At 51.6% G+C, this 22,715-nt stretch overlaps 2 protein-coding genes and 1 long non-coding RNA gene across 10 annotated transcripts in view; 1 reads left to right on the top strand and 2 right to left on the bottom strand.

Moving 5' to 3' along the window:
• LOC125632980 (uncharacterized) overlaps positions 1-8,952 on the bottom strand; it is a 17,049-nt gene extending 8,097 nt beyond the window's left edge. For 2 of the 4 annotated variants that reach the window (XM_048842015.2, XM_075124677.1), the window contains exons 1-3: positions 8,138-8,944; positions 5,883-6,284; positions 1,339-1,465 (exon numbers count right to left, since the gene is read on the bottom strand). In XM_048842015.2, the coding sequence (XP_048697972.2) occupies positions 1,339-1,465; positions 5,883-6,284; positions 8,138-8,929 (1,321 nt within the window). In that variant the 5' untranslated portion in view covers positions 8,930-8,944. Of the gene's footprint in view, positions 1-1,338; positions 1,466-5,882; positions 6,285-7,721; positions 7,836-8,137 lie in introns of those variants that run through there. The other 2 variants (XM_075124678.1, XM_075124675.1) reach the window with 2 other exon arrangements.
• LOC125633040 (uncharacterized) lies at positions 7,773-22,715 on the top strand. The gene is made up of 3 exons (XR_012666672.1): positions 7,773-7,853; positions 20,125-20,449; positions 21,403-22,715. It is a non-coding gene; the product is annotated as an uncharacterized LOC125633040 (long non-coding RNA).
• LOC125632968 (uncharacterized) overlaps positions 10,948-22,715 on the bottom strand; it is a 33,459-nt gene continuing 21,691 nt past the window's right edge. The window contains exons 7-9 of one of the 5 annotated variants that reach the window (XM_075124661.1): positions 19,610-19,870; positions 13,373-13,486; positions 10,948-12,420 (exon numbers count right to left, since the gene is read on the bottom strand). In XM_075124661.1, the coding sequence (XP_074980762.1) occupies positions 11,318-12,420; positions 13,373-13,486; positions 19,610-19,870 (1,478 nt within the window). In that variant the 3' untranslated portion in view covers positions 10,948-11,317. The remainder of the gene's footprint in view (positions 12,421-13,372; positions 13,487-19,609; positions 19,871-22,715) is intronic. The other 4 variants (XM_075124663.1, XM_075124662.1, XM_075124664.1 and 1 more) reach the window with 4 other exon arrangements.

Raw genomic sequence — 22,715 nt, 5'->3', positions numbered from 1 at the left:
CTGCTATGCTTGTCAGGCAGGTGTTCAGAACTCAGTCCTCTGCCCGAGTCTCACACAGTCCAGATGCAAACGGACCCTTTCTGGGGTATTAGTCCAAAATGTCCTGCAGCCCTCCAGGTCCTAACCCAGTGACCCTCTAAGTATCAGCCACGTGCCACATCCCTTTAACGACCTGCGTTTCCCTGGGCCACCTCTCCGTAGCCTGTCTTAATTATGTCCTGGTAGCCAGTCAGCAGCGATTCCCTCGCTTCCCCGATCCCTGCCAGCAACTACCTGTCTTAGCCCTTACAGCCCCTGCAGCCAGCCAGGAGCACCTCTTGTTCCCCCGGTCCCTGCAAGCAGACTTCCCTGGGCTCAGTCCTGCCTGCAGTGAGCTGTCCATGGTCCTGCTGCTCTTCCAGCCAGCCAGGAACCCAGTATTCCCTCTTCCAGCTCCAGGCAGCAACTGACTGCTCCTCCTCTGCTGCTCCCTTTTATATGGCCCTTCTGGCCCTGATTGGCTGCTCCAGCAGCCCTTATGATTGGCTGCTTCCCTTGCAGCCACTCTAGGCTACCTGGAGGATGTCTCTTCTTCTCTTTTCCAGGGAGGGGTGAGGCAGCGCTGTGAGGCCTCCTCCAGATCTAGTCCACCCTGTTACAGGTACCCACACACACCAGCATTGAATTTTGTCCAGTATCTAGAGTTGGAACTGGATGGTCCACACAATTAGTGATAGGACACATAATCTCTCTTCTAGGTGACTGGTTCAAATCCAGCTCAGGTCAGTGGGGAACACAAGCCATTGCCCTCGGGCAGCTGGTTGGGAACTACCTGCGTAACACGACTTGGGGTCTCCATGCAGCCCAATCACAGAACCCATCTTCTCAGTTAGAACTAGTAACTGGCCATTCAAGCTGAGAGGCCAAGGAGTGAGTGGGAGCGAAGCTCATATGTGAAATGGCGAGACCTCCAGTGCTACCAGCTACAACATGTCACTATGGTCATTTGGGACTGCAAAGGTTTCCATTAGCTCAGACGCAACTTCTGTCTTCAGTCAGGAGATCTGACATTAATGCAACAGAGCCAGAGTCTCTGTGCATGTGTAGAATATGCACAACTGAATCCACCCACCATCTAGGCCACAGGTGGAAAGCACTGGAGGTGGAGGAATAAGGAACAACACGGTGTATTTTAATTTCTTTTTAAAATGCACCGTCAATCCAAGACCCGCACTACAAGGATTCTACCTACTGATCCACCAGGAACGAAAGGAATTGGAGAGTAAACTTGAGCTGGAGCCAACTCTGCCTTTAGCGATCTCACAGCTTCTCTTAAGAGAGTGAAGAAAAAAGAATTACCCAGGGAGATCAGGGCCTCATAATTCCCCTTCATCATGTTCTTGTAAAGCTCCTTCTGCCATTCCTCTAAGCTCCCCCACTCCTGCTCGTTGAAATAGACGGAGACGTCGTCGAACGTCACCGGCACCTGGAATCACAAGCGTTGCACACTCAGTACCTCCTGGGTCAATCCCACCTGTCGTATGAATCAGGAGAGAGGGGGAGGAGCAATTTCCCCTGGCTATTATTGGGGAAACTATTAGAAATGGGTTTCACGTATAAACACCCCAGACATCACAGCTAGAGCTGCAGGAGGCTATGCTGCCCCACCCCCGCACCGGCAGAGCTGGAAAGGAAAATCTGAATGTTTGGTCATGCGTAGGGGTAGGGCAGAGAATGCTTCCCCCTCTCCATCCCTGCCACATGCGGCTCTCCCCCAGGATCAGTGCTGGAGCTTCCATCCCGCTCTCCAGGTACCAGGCAGTACAGCTCAAATGCTGCTACGGACTCCACATCTGCAGCTGCTCCCAGATTCCCCTTTCACCGGGGGGAGGGGGGCCCCTTCCCGGGTCCTCGGCAGGTTTCAGGAACTGGGAAGATGCTATTGCAGAAGCAGTACTCTTGGAGTACTGATCCAAAGGATCATCTGGCCCCAGCGATTAACTGAGCCAGGAGGTCCCTGTGGAGTGACTCTTTGTTCAGGTTTTGCCTACAGAATTTGTTCTCAGAGGCTGCAAATATGGAGCAACATTTGAACCTAAGCAAAGTACCTATATGGTCCCCGTCACCATTGTATCTCCACACTTCACAGTCGGATGTGTGTAGCCTCACAATAGGCCTGTGAGGCAGGCCAGTGCTGTTATGCCCGTTGTACAGATGGGGAACTGAGGCACACACCGGCTAAGTGACTTGCCCCAGGACACATAAGAAGCCTGGGACTGAGCCCAGGTCTCCTGAGTCCCAGCTCAGTGCCCGATGCCCTAGGCCGTCCTTCCTCCCCTGCAGACGTTTGAACCCTGTACTCTGATACGGAGCCTGAGCACTGATGGCTGTGTGCTGACACCACGGAGTTGCAGCGGGGAGGGAATGGGCCGAGCGCAGCCACGGTGTTCCTAACCAGTGTGATTTTAGGCACCGTCACACAGGTTGGCAGCCAGATCACATCACTCCCTTCGTCCAAACCATTTTAGGCCAGTGAATAAGGAACAGCCAACACAGCGTCAGAGCAGCATGTCAACACAATTCGCCTGGGCGCTATTGTAGCACGTTTCTGTAACTTGGTTAGAACATACTCTGGGGTCCTTCCAGAAGAGAGACGAGCAATCACGCTCCAGCGCGCAGCCCTGACTGGGGAAATCTTGCTGCGGGGATGGAATGTCAACAGGAAAAGAAATCTTTCAATAGACTGACCTGGGAAAGAGGCCACGAGTTTCAAAAGTGGATGTCTAAAGCAAGGCCTGGTCTACATCTAAAACTTAGTTTGACCTAATTTCGTCACTCAGGGCTGTGAAAAATTCACATCGACCTCTAAACCCCAGAATTCTTCTGTTGACTTAGCCACCACCTCTTGGAGAGGTAGATTACACAACAGGGATAGACGAACCCCTTCTGTCGCAGTAACGAGCGTCTATAACAGTTCCAGTATACACAGACCCCTCAGCTCAGACATTCCCCCTGTGATGCCTACAGGTACGGTGACTGCAGAGGTCACCAACTTCTGACACTGGATGTAAACACTTCTTTAAATTAACAGAACGATCAGGCGAAATCAATCCCAAAATCTCAGGCATTGGCACCCTGACAGCAGGATTGTCTGGCTATGTAGACTCCCTCCTCAGGCCCTACGCTACCAGCACTCCCAGCTATCTTCGAGACACCACTGACTTCCTGAGGAAACTTCAATCCATCGGTGATCTTCCTGATAACACCATCCTGGCCACTATGGAGTAGAAGCCCTCTACACCAACATTCCACACAAAGATGGACTACAAGCCGTCAAGAACACTATCCCCGATAAAGTCACGGCTAACCTGGTGGCTGAACTTTGTGACTTTGTCCTTACCCATAACTATTTCACATTTGGGGACAATGTATACCTTCAGATCAGCGGCACTGCTATGGGTACCCGCATGGCCCCACAGTATGCCAACATTTTTATGGCTGATTTAGAACAACGCTTCCTCAGCTCTCGGCCCCTAACGCCCCTACTCTACTTGCGCTATATTGATGACACCATCATCTGGACCCATGGAAAAGAAGCCCATGAGGAATTCCACCATGATTTCAACAATTTCCATCCCACCATCAACCTCAGCCTGGTCCAGTCCACACAAGAGATCCACTTCCTGGACACTATGGTGCTAATAAACAATGGTCACATAAACACCACCCTGTACCGGAAACCTACTGACCGCTATTCCTACCTGCATGCCTCCGGCTTTCACCCTGACCACACCACACGATCCATCGTCTACAGCCAAGCTCTGCGATACAACCGCATTTGCTCCAACCCCTCAGACAGAGACAAACACCTACAAGATCTCTGTCAAGCTTTCTTACAACTACAATACCCACCTGCGGAAGTGAAGAAACAGATTGATAGAGCCAGAAGAGTTCCCAGAAGTCACCTACTACAGGACAGGCCTAACAAAGAAAATAACAGAACGCCACTAGCCGTCACCTTCAGCCCCCAACTAAAACCCCTCCAACACATTATTAAGGATCTACAACCTATCCTGAAGGATGACCCAACACTCTCACAAATCTTGGGAGACAGGCCAGTCCTTGCCTACAGACAGCCCCGCAACCTGAAGCAAATACTCACCAACAACCACACAACAGAACCACTAGCCCAGGAACCTATCCTTGCAACAAAGCCCGTTGCCAACTGTGCCCACATATCTATTCAGGGGACACCATCACAGGGCCTAATAACATCAGCCACACTATCAGAGGCTCGTTCACCTGCACATCCACCAATGTGATATATGCCATCATGTGCCAGCAATGCCCCTCTGCCATTTACATTGGTCAAACTGGACAGTCTCTACGTAAAAGAATAAATGGACACAAATCAGATGTCAAGAATTATAACATTCATAAACCAGTCGGAGAACACTTCAATCTCTCTGGTCACGCAATCACCGACATGAAGGTCACTATCTTACAACAAAAAAACTTCAAATCCAGACTCCAGCGAGAAACTGCTGAATTGGAATTCATTTGCAAATTGGATACTATTAATTTAGGCTTAAATAGAGACTGGGAGTGGCTAAGCCATTATGCAAGGTAGCCTATTTCCCCTTGCTTTTTCCTACCCCCCCCCCCCCCCCCAGACGTTCTGGTTAAACTTGGATTTAAACTTGGAGAGTGGTCAGTTTGGATGAGCTATTGCCAGCAGGAGAGTGAGTTTGTGTGTGTGTGTGTGTGTGTTCCCGGGGGGCGGGAGGGGGTGAGAAAACCTGGATCTATGCTGGAAATGACCCACCTTGATTATCATGCACATTGTAGGGAGAGTGGTCACTTTGGATAAGCTATTACCAGCAGGAGAGTGAGTTTGTGTGTGGTTTTTTTGGAGGGGGATGAGGGAGTGAGAGAACCTGGATTTGTGCTGGAAATGACCCACCTTGATTATCATACACATTGTGAAGAGAGTGGTCACTTTGGATGGGCTATTACCAGCAGGAGAGTGAGTTTTGGGGGGGGGGGGGGGGGGGGAGAGGGTGAGAAAACCTGGATTTGTGCTGGAAATGGCCCAACTTGATGATCACTTTAGATAAGCTATTACCAGCAGGACAGTGGCGTGGGAGGGGGTATTGTTTCATGGTCTCTGTGTGTATATAATGTCTACTGCAGTTTCCACGGTATGCATCCGATGAAGTGAGCTGTAGCTCACGAAAGCTCATGCTCAAATAAATTGGTTAGTCTCTAAGGTGCCACAAGTCCTCCTTTTCTTATTGCAAAATCTCCACCGAAGACAAAAGGGGTTACAAACCTGTGGGAGAAGGGGCACACGCGAGCGTGTAACACACAGAACTGACAACACTGAGGAGGGAGAAAGCCAGCAAGTAGCAGCCTGGTGGTCGGGAACATGGGTTGGTGTTGGACCCTAGAAAAGCCTAGAGAGAGATTTTGGCTCTGGTGCTGGCTACAAAGGCTTGGAGCTATAAGCTAAGACACTCTTTTAGATTTTGGTTCTTCTCCTGTGTTGGGAGAAGCAGAACTTTGTACCTTCCTTGTAAATAAACAGCATTACATCACAGAAAATACCATCAATATAAAGTTCCAACGGGAACATCCCCAGGGCCCTGCACTTGACTAGCCAGCAGGTCACAAAGGGACAATATTTAGGCAATGAATAAATACCCCAATTTTCCAGAGTGCTGAGCACACGGCAACACCCGTGGACTCCAATGGGAGCGGTGGGACGCTCGGCACCTGGGAGAATCAGGCCACTTATTCATTGCCTAAATATGAAGGTAGGAACCCAGCTTTAGGCCCCGACTCTTGAAAATCTCTGCACATGATTTAGTTCTGCCCCTCGGCGCCAGCTGGGGTATCGTTACCTTGGGGACCTCCCCCTTAGTGCCTGGGGGGAGCCTCAGGATCCAGAAGTTCCTGTTCTTCAGCAGGTTCTCCATGTTCTCCAGCCTCCTCTGCAGCCGTCCATACCCCTGGATCAGAGTTCCTACCGCAGCCCACTTACTCTCCAGCTGGCTTTCAAATTGCATCACCGTTTTCTCACAATCGACTAATTTCTTCTCAGCTGTTCCCATTCTCCTCTCCAGAGTCAGCAACCGCGTGGCATGGGAATCCACCGTCCTGTCCACAGCTTGGATGGCAGCAACTGCAGGCCACATGGAAAGCTTTGCCGGCTGCAGCTGGCTCTCCCTCTTGGAAGTCTGTCTGGGGTCAGAGCGGGACTGTAAAGGCATTGGGTGCTTTGACTCCGGGTCCCATTCTGGAGCCTGTTTGCAAGGACAGAAACGTAAGTGGAGCTGTGGGACTCGTTATTCCACCAACGAAACTCCACTTAAAAGGGACTGAGGCTGAGCAAGTGCGAGATGCCCCAGAGAGCCAGCCCTGAAAAGCCAGGAAAGGCCAATGGCCTCCTCTGAATCTGCCGTCCACACAGTGCACTTCCGCTAAGCGCCCAGCCCTGCGTCAGCGGACAGAATTCCCTCGTGGAGACGCACAGCACATTCCTCCCCCAGTGCAACGCAAAACCCTTCCCCGCCACCTCCACCGATACTGTGACATGTGCACGCAGGAGCAGCAGGGAGGGGGTGTCCTCTCTCTATGGGGGACGCACAAGGTTGCCGTTAAGGACGTGCTAGGAATGGGGTGCACAAAGAGCATTTCTGGGTCACTGGCGGGAGCAGCAAGTTCCTTGCCACGATGCCGAGTCTCTGACTTATAAAATCATGAGTGGTGTGGAGAAAGTGAATAAGGAAAAGTTATTGACTTGTTCCCATAATATAAGAACTGGGGGCCACCCAATGAAATTAATGGGCAGCGGGTTTAAAACAAATAAAAGGAAGTTCTTCTTCACTCAGCGCACAGTCAACCTGTGGAACCCCTTTCCTGAGGAGGTTGTGAAGGCTAGGACTATAACAGGGTTTAAGAGAGAGGTTAAGTCCATTAATGGCTATTAGCCAGGATGGGTAAGGAATGGTGTCCCTAGCCTCTGTTTGTCAGAGGGTGGAGCTGGATGGCAGGAGAGAGATCACTTGATCTTTACCTGTTAGGTTCACTCCCTCTGGGGCACCTGGCATTGGCCACTGTTGGTAGGCAGGATACTGGGCTGGATGGACCTTTGGTCTGACCCAGTGTGGCTGTTTTTATGTCTATGGAAAGCTGCAGTGTGGGGTACAGTGAAGGGGAGCCTCAGACACTGTCATTTCCTTGCTCCTTTTGATTTCTCTTCGGGGAGGGGGTCACACTTACCCAGCCAGATCCTGTTAGACAAAGGTTTGGTTTGTGGAATTTCCACAGGGTTTAATACATGAAGTGTAGGAGGCTTTTTTGTAGGGGGGGGGACGAGGGCTTGGAAAGGCAGGGCTGTCCTTCCACCTCCACCCTCCGCCCCATATCTGATGGCATATGGAGAGAGTGGGGGTTTCCAGTGGGGGAGAAGGAAAGAACAGGGTGAATGGGGCTGGGGGATTTAAGTGGGTGGACGGGGAACCCTGATAGATCTGGCTGGACTCTCCCTAAATCCACAGACTGAACAGGAATCGTCAGCGTGATACAGCGGCAAAAAGGCCGACCTGATTCTGGGGTGTGGTAACAGGAGTGCTGGACACTGGGGAGCCCCAGCCAGGGGGCTTTGGGCCCAAGTCCGGGCACCACCATCGAGGAAGGAGGTGGGCACGCTGGAAAGAGCCCCGAGGAAAGCGACAAACCTGATCACAAGGCTGGCAAACCTGACCTGCGAGGAAGGGCTGAAAACACGGGGCAGGTTTAGTGTCAAGAAGCGAGCACCGAGGGGGACCTGCTGCGTCTCCCGACGTGTGAGGGGCTGTTAGAAAAAGCTGGTGAGCAATTCATGGTTCTCCGCGGGCGGACAAGAGCGAACGGGCTTCTCTGCAGCCGGGGGGGCTCTTGAAGAGACGCTTTTGAGCTCTGAGGCCACCTCTGCTCTGCACCGGGCTCCCCGGGGGGCTGCGGAGCCCCCCTCCCTGGAAACGTTTAAAAACAAGTGCGACGGACCCCAGTCAGGGCTGGCCCAGGAGGCTGCACCCGACCCCCCCGGAGCCGCCCCAGCCGGGCGGGGAGAAGCTCCCGGGGCCCGAGGCCCCCCCGCCCGCCGGGCCCTTACCTGGGCAGCGGCCCGCTCGGCCATGGCGCCCCCGGGCGGGGCTGCTCCCGCGGGCCCGGCCCGGCCGAGCCCCGCTCCCGCTGCGGGCTGGGCAGAGTCCCGGCGCCGCCTCGCCACGGGCCGGCCCCGCTGCCGGGCGGAGCAGAGCGAGCGCGGCCCGCAGGGCGGGAGGGAGGGAGCCGCGGCCTGGCTGCCGGGGCCGGGAGCGGGGCCAGTTTCCGCGGGGCCCGGGACGCTGCTTCCAGACTCCGCCTCTGCCACGTGTGGCCGGAGCCCGGCCCGCCTGCGCGCCCCTGGCCCAGCGTCCCCGGGGGAGCGGGAGCGGCTGCCGGGGGCGGAGCGGGGGTTTCTGCCCCCGGAGAAACGAGAGGAAACCCGGGCTCTGCGTTTGCCTTTAACCGCAGCCGCCCTCCCGCGGGGTCCCCGCGCGACCCTGAAGCCCCCGGGCCGCTCCCCGCAGCGGGCCGAGGCCAGATGGGCCAGGCGAAGGCCTCCGGGCCGCGCCGCAGCCGCGAGCTGGAGAGAAACCAAAGCAGCCGCCGCTTGCGCCGGATCCGCGCCCTTGCTCGAGCGGGGGACGGTCCCCCCATCCACTGCCCGGCCCCTGAGCGGGCCTGGAAAAGAAGCTGCTCGGTGGCTACCCCGTGCTTCGGGGACGGGACTGGAGCGGGAGCAGGGGCTGGCCCTGCCGGGGAAGGGAAAGGAACAGAGAGGATAATACTTCGTCAAGAATAAGGCTCTTCGGCCCCAACATGGCAATAAACGAAGGGAAATGACTGTCTGAATATTCATGACCTATTTCAGAGTAACAGCCCTGTTAGTCTGTATTCGCAAAAAGAAAAGGAGGACTTGTGGCACCGTAGAGACTAACCAATTTATTTGAGCATGAGCTTTCGTGAGCTACAGCTCACTTCATCGGATGCATACCGTGGAAACTGCAGCAGACTTTATATACACACAGAGAATATGAAACAATACCTCCTCCCACCCCACTGTCCTGCTGGTAATAGCTTATCTAAAGTGATCATCAAGTTGGGCCATTTCCAGCACAAATCCAGGTTTTCTCACCCTCTGCCCCCCCCAAACTCACTCTCCTGCTGGTAATAGCCCATCCAAAGTGACCACTCTCTACACAATGTGCATGATAATCAAGTTGGGCCATTTCCTGCACAAATCCAGGTTCTCTCACCCCCTCACCCCCCCTCCAAAAAACACACACACAAACTAACTATCCTGCTGGTAATAGCTCATCCAAAGTGACCACTCTCCCTACAATGTGCATGATAATCAAGGTGGGCCATTTCCAGCACAAATTCAGGTTTTCTCACCCCCCCACCCCCATACATTGTGTAGAGAGTTGTCACTTTGGATGGGCTATTACCAGCAGGAGAGTGAATTTGTGTGGGGGGGTGGAGGGTGAGAAAACCTGGACTTGTGCTGGAAATGGCCCAACCTGATGATCACTTTAGATAAGCTATTACCAGCAGGACAGTGGGGTGGGAGGAGGTATTGTTTCATGATCTCTGTGTGTATGTAATGTCTGCTGCAGTTTCCACGGTATGCATCCGATGAAGTGAGCTGTAGCTCACGAAAGCTCATGCTCAAATAAATTGGTTAGTCTCTAAGGTGCCACAAGTACTCCTTTTCTTTATTCATGACCTAGTGGCTCCCTCCAGCCCAGCTGCTAAAGGCTAAGCCCAGAGCAGGCCTGTGGGGTGAGGGGCGTCCCTAAGCCCAGCCAGTCACAGCCACGCTCTAGGGGAGAATCACTCCTGCCACCCCCATGCCCCAGGCTGCATGAGACTCAGGGCCCCCAGCCTTTGCCCCTCACACCCATGTCAGGACACACACAGGCTGGGGTGCTGCACAAGGAAGCCAGCTCCTGGCTCTTCCTCAGCTAAGGAGGAGATGGAGGAAGAGCTGAGAGGGCTTCACATCGCCAGCAGGCTATTGTCCAGCCTTCACTTGCCCCTCCCAGATGTTACACTCCTGCTCTCACACCGAGTGCATCCACAACATATGGCATACAAACATGCCTCCTTTGTGGCTGGGACTGTTACCAGCTAAGTAAAATTGCAGCTGGTCAGTTGCACCTGCAGGTCCGGATGGAAGACCAGACCTCCAAGAACAGGCAGGAGGCTGCAGGCATTACAGCAGTAGCGCGGGTAGTTTTACCTTGGGGGCTGTATTCTATTCTATACAGGTTCTCGCCCCACACATCTCCCCAGAGCACTGGAACACCTCCTGGCAGCGCATCAAACACGGTGACTAACCGCTGGGGCGTCTGTTCTCTCCCCAGGTGGAGCAGTGTTTGCAGTGGAGGGTCCAGGCTGGATACACATGTCAGAGAAGGCAAGGCCTAAGCACTGCACCTTGCACATAGGACATGTCTGCATGGCCCCGCAGGTCAGACGCCCGGGGTGGGTGCTGCAGTGGGCACTGCAATACTGCACTGCACCCGCCCTGCGTGGACCCGGCCAGTGCAAACTAAAACGGGCTTTAGTTCACATGACCAGAGGTGGACTACACTACTGTGAACTAGGTCACTGTCCGTTCACACGCGTAGGATAAGCACAGTGCGTCGCTACAGTTTCCACCCGTCGTCTAACCTGCAGGGCCGTGCAGACAAGCCTTGAGAGCGCAGGGTGGTGAGGTCTGTGATAGGCCTTAGCTCTGGTGGGAGTTCATGCTGGAGCCTTGGGCTTTGTCTTTAGTTTTTATAATGATGGTGAGGCAAGATGGGCACCATGCTCCACCTCAGGACTGGCAGCATTTTCACAGAGTATTAAATGACTCCTAGACATACACTGTAAAACATACAGGGAACCTTTACACGTCAATCTGAAATCACCAAGTGAACACCAAATACACGGAATCGCTTTGTCATAACAATATCGAGTGGTGCACAAGGACTGCTTTGTAAACGTTACAGCACACTAACAAACATTTCACTGCAGGTTAAGGGTCCAATACCGCTAGCCCCGGCACGCAGGTCACTGAAGGCAAGATGGATGCAGTACCTGCTTTCACGTCTTCATGGGTTCCTTTTTCTGTGTTCGTGACGCTTTCATTGTGAAGAGATACCAGCCTATAAGTCTCCCCCCGCTGCCAACACATTCGCGGACTAGCCTGCTGTTAATACTCAGGCCCTCAGCTGATCCTGTTCTCCCAAGTGACATTTCAGAGTCCACTGGTGTCTAAAGTGTTCGGAGCACTCAGGGTCTCTCTCAAGTGGACCCGCCAATGCTCGCGGAGGTGCTGCTTCCGTGTGAAGTTTTTGACGCACTCTGTGCACTGGTAGGGGCGCTCCCCAGTGTGAACACGCTGGTGCCCCAGGAGATGGTGCTTCTGGGAGAAGCGTTTTGGGCACTGGGTGCAGTGATACGGCTTCTCGCCCGTGTGGATCTGCTGGTGCTTCAGGAGATGGTGCGTGCGGCTGAAGCTCTTGCCGCACTCGTTGCAGTGGTAGGGCCGCTCCCCGGTGTGGATCCTGTAGTGGTTGGTGAGCTTGGATTTATCCGTGAAGCTCTTCTCGCAGGCTGGGCATTTATAGGGTCTCTCCCCCGTGTGGCTCATCTGGTGTCGGATGAGATGGGAAGAGCGGCTGAAGCATTTCTCACAGTATGGACAGATAAGAGGCCCTTGGCCCTTCTCTGCATGGGTTCTCTGGTGTATGAGGAGGTTGATGTGCAGCCGAAAACTTTTCTTGCACTCTGTGCACACGTACAGCCGCTCTCCTGCCTGCAGGAGATGAGGATTGCTTAGGCTGGAGTTCGGACTGAAGCTGCTGTCGCATTCCGTGCTGGGACAGCATCTGCCTCTTGCCGGGTCAGCTTGGAGACTGAGCATCTGGGCCACGCTTTGCTGATGGTCTGGCAAGCTGCTGGCTCCCTCTCCTGCATGGACTCTCTGGTGCAGCAGGTGACAGAGGCCCTTTGCACATTTCGGATAGTCATAGGGTCCTGCTCTGGTGTGACTCCTCTGGTGAATGATAAGGCTTTTCTTTAGCCTAAAGCCTTTCCCACACTCGGCACACTTATTAGGCCTGTCTTTGGCAGACTTTCTCTGGTGAATGGCGACGGGCTTGTTGTTGCCAAAACATCTTTCAAGCTGAGCTGGTCCCCTCCTTCCTGGGTGGTTCTTCAGTGGGGATACTGCACTGCACCAACCCTCCTCAGGACTCTGCCCAACGTCCTCCTGGGACGTTCCTGTCAATGTTCCAAGTGCTTCCAGGATGGCAGGGCATTCCTCTTGCTCGGTTTTGATCAGGATCCCATAATCTGCTGGACAGGAGAGAGCGCTTTTATTTCAGCCTTCCTATTCATGTCTATTATTTGTTAGCTCCCTTCCCTGCATGCACCGAAGTTTTCAAAACTGGGGGCCTAAACTCACAGACCTAAATCCTCTACCTAAAAGAGGCCCAATTTTGAGAGCCGTTGAGCACACGCAGGCCCTGCTCATGGCGCTCAGCTCATGGGAAAGCCCAGCCAAAGAGGTCGCAGCAGTCAAAGCAGGAGGTGATCAAGGTGGGAATAAAGGTTCCAGCTGCAGGGGGAGCGAAGGAGGGACGGATTTCTGAGGTGATGTAGAGACAAAGGAGGAGAGAAGCTGGAATGATCAGAAGACAATGGGGAAGGGAACAAGGGGAGCACCTCATGGCTTCCAAACTTCCCACTGACCACTTCCCTCCCTCCTGTCCTCATTTCAGAGCCATCTGCGCCCCGAGCCGTGGCCTCCTCTCCTTCCCACAGCCAGGCCTCTCCCTTGCTTTGGGCGGAGGGAGGTCAGTCATTTGCTTGTGCTGCCTCATCTACCTGCAACAACTTTTCTCTCCCTCTTCTTTTTCGTCTAACCTCACCTTAGGACGTCAGCCTATTATCATGGGTCTACAGTCAGCTGTAACCCCAATTCACCCCCCCCCCACACACACACGTGATTGGACTCAACGCAGGAGTCGCTGGGTGGGATTCAGTGGCCTGTGTTATGAGGAGGTCAAACTGGTCCCTTCTGGCTTTAAATTCTGCAGACTACAGCCTCCTTCCATCCTGTCCTCTGGGCACCACGTCTGCAAGATGACTCGCTTGCCTCTCTGCCCCTCCAACACATGAGCCTGCCCCCCTGTGCCCCCATTCTCCCATAATGTCCTGTGCTGTAAATTCTCTGCTTGGGCAAGACTCTGCCCCCAGCTCTGTAGGGCGCTGCCTTTCCATTCACTCACTGGCACGCATAACTCACCTGGGCGGGGGTCCGTAGGCATTTCTCGTTCCTCCAAGGCTCCTGGATTCCTGACACTCGGCTTTTCCTCTTGTACAATCCAGGATAAAATGTCAGCTTGGGAAATTGCATAATCTATGGAAAGAGACATTGGGGGCTGTTATGTTTTATTGACACTGACGGAGCTGACGTCTCAAACCAAATGGTTTTGGCCAGAGGAGAATAAAACAGCAGGGAGGAGATGGGTTTGTCCCATGCAAGCCAGTCAGGGGTCCCAGGACACCAGGGGACTGGATGGCTCCTATACAAAACAAGCATTAAGGCCTCCTCTCCGCTACTAATTCCTGGTCAGAATAGCGGTGGCCTCCTAGCATAGAGGCAGCTTATCCCAACAGGAGGAGTTTTTCTGTCGGTACAGTAACATTGCCTCCCCAAATGACATCACTGTGCCGATCACCTACACTGGAGGCCGTCCAGCACAGCTGTGTCAGCTGCGGGAGGAGGGGTTCACATCCGTGACCGACACAGCTATACCGACAAAGCTTCGTAAGGCAGACCTTCCCTGGGCGGCTTCCCTGTTTCCAAACCTGCTGAAAGCCCCAGGAGATGTTTTGAGAAATGATCGGCTCCAGGAAGGAAATCAAGGCTGGCTGCTTTAAGAAAGTCCACGTGCCCTGGATGCCGAGCTCCAGAGTCAATGTGCCATCTTCCTCACCCCACCCTTCGATGCCATGGCAGCCGGGGGCCAAAGGAAGATGGGCAGCATGGCAGGACGGACAGAGACACTTAGAGGGAATGGGAGATTTAGCATCGGAAGGGTTCCTGTCCAACGGGAGGATGTGGGGATCCCATGAGAGGCCCCAGGCAGGACTACAGAAGAGGCAGCAGCATCCCAGCCCCCCAGGCACAGTCACTGCAGCCGTCAGGGCTGGGCAGCTCCCCGAACTGGAACACGGGCATTTCAGCTGTTCCTCACCAGGTGGGTACCCAGGAGCCTCTGATTGAAGGGTTGGCCACAACATCTGAGCCAGCCGTTACAACGCTGAGTCTCCTTCAGACGAAAGACATTTTTGGTTTGTCACTTCCTGATAGAGAGAAGGGGTGGGGCCTGCAGGTGACACTGCTGACAACCAGCCACCAAGAGAGCCGGAGGGGAGGCCACCAGCTGAAGGAAAACATTTTCAGGTGGGTTTCTAGGGTATTTAATAATGTTGAAAGAACAGTTCTTCTGACCCACGTCCTATTGTTGCTCCTGTCCCCCCTCCTTCCCCATCTGCCAGAGAGCACAGGGAAGGAAGAGAAATTGGCCCTTTTTGAACTGGCTTCTAAACAGGAAGGCTGGAATCACCCTACGGGAACTGGCCACTAATCCCATTTTACCTGGTGTCTGCCTCAGACAAGAATCTTTGAATCTAGATGCTACTTAGTCAGCTGGGCAATACTGTATCGCGAAGGGATATTTCTTCCCGGCTCCTGGCTCAGATCAGTTCTGAGGCATGAATCTCAGGAGTGCCCAGAATATTTAAAATCTAGATTTCTTAGCTTCTAAACTTTGTAGAGTAACAGGACTTAGGGAAGTGAAGTACTTCTCACCCAGTATCAAACAGCAGTCCACCTTTAATATCTACGGCAGTATTAGGGAATGGAGACTTTACATCCAGTATTTTCCACTGCATGCATCCGATGAAGCAGGTTTTAGCCCACAAAAGCTTATGCTCAAATAAATTTGTTAGTCTCTAGGGTGCCACAAGTCCTCCTCGTTCTTTTTATATCCAATGTATCTACTGACTTTTTTAAGAGGCTTAAACAGAAATCATTTTAATTAAAAAACTCCTAATCAAAATGTAGTTACTGTCCATCTGCTTTCTTCTACCCACCCATTTCTAAGGTGCCTAGCGTCTGCGAAATATTTAGGAGTATAAAGACACAAAGTAGACACCATATCAGCAACCAATTAACTTCTCTCTCTCACTAATGCACTGAAATACGTTTTATAATAGTGAAGAATTAAAAGATCAACACTAGAAAATATACTAGAAAGAACAATTCTGCACTGGCCTCAATGGGTAGGCTCATAAAGACTCAGTAGAGATAAAAAAGTTCGAGGACTTTACTGCTGTGCTTGTGATCTTTTTGTAGGAGATACCGAAACAGCCTAGAGGTCACCTGTGGCGATTACCATATTTGTAAATGAAATTATAATTTGTGCAGGCTACAGAAATAATCTCAAACTAGGGACAGGATTAGTGCAGGAGGGCACGTTCCAGTTCCGAGGAAATCAAACATCTGAACTTAGGGGGCTGCAGTTTCTGAGTGGTAACCGAGAGTCTCTGCATCCTTTGTCTTCTCCAGCGGTTCCTTTTGCATCTTTATCTTGGAAGGTCTGTGAATTCCTTGCAATCAAGTCACGGGCCGTGCTGGAGTCAGTAATGCAGCATGCATGCTCTAGTGGCGGAAGGTTCATTTTACTGCCAGGAGGACGTTTGCTTGGACTGCCTGGTCAGTCTGAAAAAGCAGCACTGGATCCCTAGTTATTTGTTATCTGGCTCCTTGTTTACAAGCCAAGTTTAGGTGGTTCTCTCTACTGTCTGGCATTTGCGTGGGCACTGTCCTGTTCACAGCTGGTACAGTACTGGCTATGCACACACACACACACACTCAAATTCCACTGCTGTGTTTTTTTAAATCAAGTCTTCCTGGTGTGAGGCGGAGTTTCACTCACCTATGACCCCTTCTCCACTGAGAGAATGAAGCATCACAAGAATGTCCCCTGGCTTTAGGTTTTGCTCTTAGCTGCAGAATTCGATCGTTTAAACGAGGCACAGGGGGGCCTCCCAATTGAGAAAAAAGTCCAAAGACACATCATATATTCCTTGGCAGCTCAGTGGTGCTGCATTGTGAAGCTCCTCCTTAGCCCACACCCCAGGACCACGCAGAGCTGCTTTCACAGCTCGGACTTTGTCCAGAACCCACAATGGGATGGGCATCACAGAAAAGAAACATTCAGAACTTCAGAGTAACAGCCGTGTTAGTCTGTATTCGCAAAAAGAAAAGGAGGACTTGTGGCACCTTAGAAACTAACCAATTTATTTGAGCATAAGTTTAAGTGAGCTGTAGCTCACGAAAGCTTATGCTCAAATAAATTGGTTAGTCTCTAAGGTGCCACAAGTACTCCTTTTCTTTATTCAGAACTTCGCAGCTTCAGTAGTTTGTTCAAGCTTAATTTTATTATTATTAATAATCAAGCATCTACTGCTGTCAATTTACCCGGCACTTTACAGAGACAGAGACAGACAGGTTCCCTGCCCTGGAGGACTCACAGTCTAAACAGTACAAGTTTAAAAGGGAAATAAGGGGGTTAAGTGAAGTAATCAAAAAAACAGACACTGAAGAACTGGCTAGTATGTGTGTACCGGACAAAATCAGAAGTGTCCCTCCACCTACCACAGGCCCTATGTTGCTAAATGCTAAGAGAGATTCTCCTTTTGCACATGTGGCAGGGCCCTGTGTTTCTGGAAGACCTGGGTTCTAACCCTGCTGCCCTCGGGTGGTTCAGGGTGTGCAGCATTGTGGCACAGGTGAAGCCTGACGTGCTCATGGATTAGTACACTTTGAAAAATGAATACAGAGACAAACAAGAGACCTGATCACAACCCTCAGAGCCACTGGTAAATCAAAGAACTCACCAATGCTGGGAAAAATAAACTTCTCAACTAAAAATCCAACACAGTATATTAAATATGAACTCCCAGCTGCAAAAGGGCTAACTGTTTGTTTGTTTTTTTTAAACTACTCAGGTTCATTGGGTTTAAACCAAGATTGGCTCAGGAGTGCGGATGGGCCGAAATTGGGTTAAGCAGGGAGTGGGGACAGGCCCTGTAAATGGCTAGAGTCCCCACTCCATGCTCCCGTAATGGTTACTGTCCAAATTCAGTGCCCTTCTGGAGTTTGCCTTTATTTAAATGACCGAACAAGTCCTTGTGGCAGGACTGTACTGAAACTAAGTCAATCACCAGCCAATCTCTCTCCTGAAAAACTATAGTGAAGTTTCTCCCTGCAGGTCCCCCTTTACCTCTCTCTTCCTTAAAGGCCCACAGCCTTTGATGTTCCCAAATGGAGCTTATGAGACCCTCCCAGGTCTGGCTGCCAGACTGAGTCAGTGGAACAGCTCTGCCCCTCCACGAGGGGCCACAGTCCTAACAACTCGACACCAGCTACAGGCCCAAACTGGAACCCAGGAGAGGACAATACGGTTTCTAACCCAGGATTAATATGATGTGGGCCTGCCTAGTGACCAATTAAAACATGTTTAAAACATTTCAGGTAGCAGTTTTAGCCCCAGTGTAGCTGGGATCTAAACATTTAGACAATGTACCAAATAGACTCACGCAGCTTGGTAACATATATTTAACAGTCCCCGAGTATGGCAAGACCTGATTCCTAAAAATGAGAGTAAAAGAACTGAGAGGAGAATAAGAGAAGCAGACACACCATGAGCTGCACAGAAAGGAAACAAACAAAATACTGTACAGACAGGAAAAATACCGACCAGATAATAAATAAACAGAAATATTATGCTACAACTACCAGGAAAAAGAGGGTAATCAAGACAGTAATTCACTGCAATATGAAATTCAGTACGGCGTTGGAGTGTAGTGAAAGTACTGTCTCCTGCTAACAACTTGTTTTTCTATTCAATTGCATTGTTTGTGTCTTAAACAGAGGTATAAAAGGAAACCTTGCGAATGCGCTCTCGCCTGCAGATGTACTCATGTGCGATGAGTCTGGGACCAAATTCTGATCACAGCTACTGCAGCATAAGGCTGGAATTACTCCAGAGTCTTCAGTGGGTTTCCCCAGATTTACAGTGTCATTTAGAAAGAATTTGGCCCAACTGACAGCACATGAGAAGTCAGTTTCAGTGCTTAAGGAGCTGGATGGATAGTTCTAGGGAACTTAGCAGCTGCAGAGCAAAGTTCCTCTGTCTGCCCTGTCCATATGCCTCATCACTGCCCTACCCCTAGCAACCAACTCCCATTCCCTGGGATCTGCACAGAGACTGTCAGCCAGGGCTTTGGAGCTGTGCTCCGGCTCCGCTCCAGCTCCAGGCAAAAACCTGGAGCTCCACTGCTCTGGAGCTGCTCCGGGCTCCGCTCCAAAGCCCTGCTGTCAGCAAGGGTGTCACTTAATGCCCTGTGTGTGTATACTTTTAGTAACCTGTAGACTGATTGGGGCATGTACGACATGTGACTAACTTATGGAACTGACTGCTGCAGGATATCATCGAGGGGAGTAGCTTACATATTGCCAATTCCAGACAAATAGCAGACATTCCCGAGAAACATATTTCGTTATCACTTCAATTAAGTGATTCAGTTTACTGGTTTTTTTTTTTTTAAACTTGGAGCATTTCACATTAAAAGTATTTTTCAAGCGAGCTACGAGATACCGCAACACACCACCACTCCAGCAAGAAGTTTGTGTGGCCCCTACTCTACAGTGTGCATCCTTTGGCGGTAAATTGTTTCTTTTGAGTGTCTACAGCAATGAGCTCATGGCAACAGTACAGGGCCATCGCACTGTGGGGGCCCTGTGTGAGCTAGAAGAAGATGTTGTCCAGCAAAGCCTCTCTCATGTTCTGCATGTTTATACGGTTCCTTTCACGGGTGTGGATTTTTTGGTGTTGGAGCAGATGCTGCTTTTGCGTAAAGCTTTTTGTGCACTCAGTGCATTGGTAGGGTCTCTCCCCCGTGTGGATCCTCTGGTGTCTAATCAGATCTGAGGGGTGACTGAAGTTCTTCCCACAGTACGTGCACATTAACGATCCTCCACTCCTTCCCGTGTGCATTCTCTGATGCATGATGAGGCCTTTCTTCTGAGAGAAGCACTCCTGGCACTTATTACACTTATAGGGTCTCTCTCGCACGTGGCTTTTCTGGTGCTGCCTGTACGGTGATTTGACATTGAAGCTTTTCGTGCATTTAGTGGCACTGTAAGGCTTGTCTGCTGTCTGGATTCTGGGGTGGGATTTCAGGTGGTGATTCTGTTTGAAGCTTTCCTCACACTCCACAGAGCTGTAAGTGGCCCCTCCAGTGTGGATTCTCGGGTGCATCATCAAGTGCTGCTTGTACACAAAGCTTTTCTCACACTCTGCAGGTTCATAACATCCCAGCTTTGCGTGGCTTCTCTGGTGCATTGTGAGGCTCTTCTTCAGCCGAAAGCCTTTCCCACACTCAGCACACACATGTGGTCTCTCACCTGGGCAGCTGCGCCGGTAAAAAGGTACAGTGTTGCTTTCCCTGAAGCTTTCCTCCCCAGGCACTGACTCTACCGGCCTGTTCTTGTCATGGTTCCTTTGCTGCATTATTGAGCTGTCTGGATGATCCAAAGGCCTTCCCTCCCTGGGAGTCTGGACCACAATTTCTTCAGACATTCCAGATAATGTCCTTTGCAGCTGCAAGTTTTTGAGATGTTCCCCATGCTCCAGCAGCTCAGTTTTGAACATGATTCCATTATCTGCTGGAATAAAACAAAAATAAAATACAGAGAATTTTATTGTGTCCGCTGGGATAAAGGAAACCTGTTAAATCATTCCCACTTCATTACAAAAGCCCATTACGTTAGGTTTCTCCCAAGCAAATGAGCTAGAACAGTCCTGGGCAATATTTTGTGTTTAGAGGAGGACAGGGTGAAAAGACAGATTCCAGCAGTGCTGAACATCCGGCTCCCCTTGGAGACAATGAGCTCAACAACCTCTTGTTTTCCTGTTTCAGTGCTTGGAACACCCGACTGTTACCAAGGCCCCTGGAGAACAAGGGGCGAAGCAGCTGCTTTTCCCCCTCACAGTCTAAGCTTTCATGCCTAAAGAGACAAAATGCATTTCACTGGCTGTAAGTCCCCCCCCGTGCAGAAGACTCGCCCAACGCACTGAAAGCCTTCACACCGCACTTACACTTTGTAAAGCCACAATACAAATGGCAGCAGGAGTTTCCATCTTCAATGACTCTCAGCTGCTCCACATCAGCTGTGCTTAGTTTACAAATCAAACCGTGAGTCCTCTGGCTACAAGCTCTGCAAACTCAGCCTGGGATCTGAGAGGTAAGATGGGGTCTTCCTTATGGCACATCACCATGAATCCCAAAGACTCTGCAGGCTGGCTCAGGTCTTTAGGGACGCCTTTACAACCCCCCTTGTCTTCAGTGGGTGTGCACAGGCGTAACGGATTGTCCCTGTCACTGGAACCGAATAAACAATTCTGCTGATGACGCACGAGGAATCCAGCTCACTCCCTTTTAGCGGTACTGGCGTTTAGTCGTAAGAGCTTATTTTAGCCTCTCGTGCCAGCAGGCGTGAATGAGTAAACCTAAGAGCCTGCTGAGTAAGACGGGGTCATGTTCACACACAGCTGCAGAGTAGGACTGTGTGTTAAGAGATGCTGGGAGCCCTGGGGAGACCTCCTGCACTGGGTGAATTTCACCCTTTGGGAAGGGTTGTCAAGGGCTCTGCTGGATATAGATTGAAATCAGTTTCTTTAAAATATCCTCCTAACATTGTCCCAGCTGTTGCTGAACTCCTCACTCCTGCCTGCAGCCAAAGCTCCTGTTCCCTGGCTCCTGTCCATGGCAGAGGGCTCTGCCTGTGGTGCCTTTTCATGGCAAGGCCAGACCACAGCTCCGCCAAAAAGCTCTTTCTAGGGCCTTGGGGCCAGAGAGTCCAACCTCTCTTCCTCCGCCTCGGGGACAGGCAGGCAGCAGCTGTCGCCCCGCATCAGCCGATTTACAGTAGCATCTCAACAAGAGACTTCATACAAACCGGAGAGAAGCAGAAACAGAGAAAAGCATTTAAACTTCACCTCATCTAGCAGCGACTGTGGCTAGACGCACTAGAGCTGGCTTGGAGGTTTCGACAGAAAAGGGGGGAAATCGGTAGCTGTGGCCTTCCCTGATGAAGCTCTCTCAGGGCCTTGTCAGTCAGCACTGCTTGTCCTTACAGCCACTGTCTGTCCAGCGGGCTCTCAAAAACATGCCCCTTGCCTCTGTTCTCTCCCTCAGGTCCAGTGCTCCCCGGAGGAGTCCCTCTGTCCAGCCTCCCAACCCCCTGGCAGGGAGCCAGGCAACCCCCCTTCAGAATCCTTGGTTGGGGTGCCTGTCGGTGTTCAGACCTCCTGAACATGAGCCGTTCTCCACCGACTCACCGCCATCACCACAGCACTGCACACTTCCTTTGCTCAAACCATCTGCATTGCTGCTTCCTTCGCCGTACAAGTGGGTCAGCAGCGCTCATTCTTCCAACGGCTCTTTGGATCCTGGGCACGCACCTTCCCCTTTGCTCCCTTGGGAGTATCTGCGCAGACGTCCTTCTTAGAAGAAGAAGGAACACGAGCAGGCTAATTGTTTCCCATTCCTGGACAGGACGACCACTGTCTGTGCACAAGGATCCCGTCACGATGGGGCAGACCACACACAAGGTTTCATCGTCAGGACATTTGCCACAGTTCTCCAGTCACCTCTCACCTCAAAGCTGGCTTCACAATCTTCCCACACACTGACAGGCTAATCCTGCCCGTGACTCGCTCCAGGAGACCAGGCCATGCCATCTGGCCATTCCAATCCGAGCATTTCATTCCAACGGGCTTGGCTATGAGCACTGGGATATGGATCAAAACCCAGCCAAAGGGCAGTGCACACAGAGCATCGATAAATAACAGCTATCAAGTCAGGGGGAGGAGTCCAACAGGGCAAGGCAGGGATCAGGCTTATTTCAGGTCTTTACTAATGACTGGAAGGAGGAGTAAACAGTGTATTAATGAGATTGACAAAGGTTATTAAACTGGCCAGGTTACAAACATCAAGAGGAATGACCAGGAGAAGATAACAAGTTAGGTAAGAGATAACAAAAGGAAATTCAACCTGGAAAACACAATTAGCACATGGAGGGAGAAACAACCTGGGACAACCGTACTCAGAGAGCAGGAGGAACCTCAAAAGCAGGAAGTGACCCATGGGGTGGGAACAGATTGTTAATTAGTTAAGAGCTTTTACGACAATGTTGGTGGCGAAAAGAGCCAATGCAGTTTGGGGCAGCACATACAGAGACATCGTCCCTCTCCAGACTGCTGTTGTGAGACTGTACTAGGATTGCCAGCTTTCTAATCACACAAAACTGAACACCCCTGCCCGCCCCTTCTCCAAGGCCCCATCCCTGCCCCACCCCTTCTAAGAGACCCTGCCCCCCCTCACTCCATTCCCCCCTCCCGCCGTCGCTCGTTCTCCCTCACCCTCACTGGGCTGGGGGTAGGGTGCAGGACGGAGTGCAGGCTCCAGGATGGGGACAGGAATGAGGGGTTTGGGGTGCAAGAGGAGGC

This window comes from Caretta caretta, chromosome 2 (assembly GCF_965140235.1).
Source record: "Caretta caretta isolate rCarCar2 chromosome 2, rCarCar1.hap1, whole genome shotgun sequence".
Lineage (NCBI taxonomy): Eukaryota > Metazoa > Chordata > Testudines > Cheloniidae > Caretta > Caretta caretta.
Note: the sequence above shows the minus strand (reverse complement) of the source record. Positions and strands in the feature narration are given on the sequence as shown.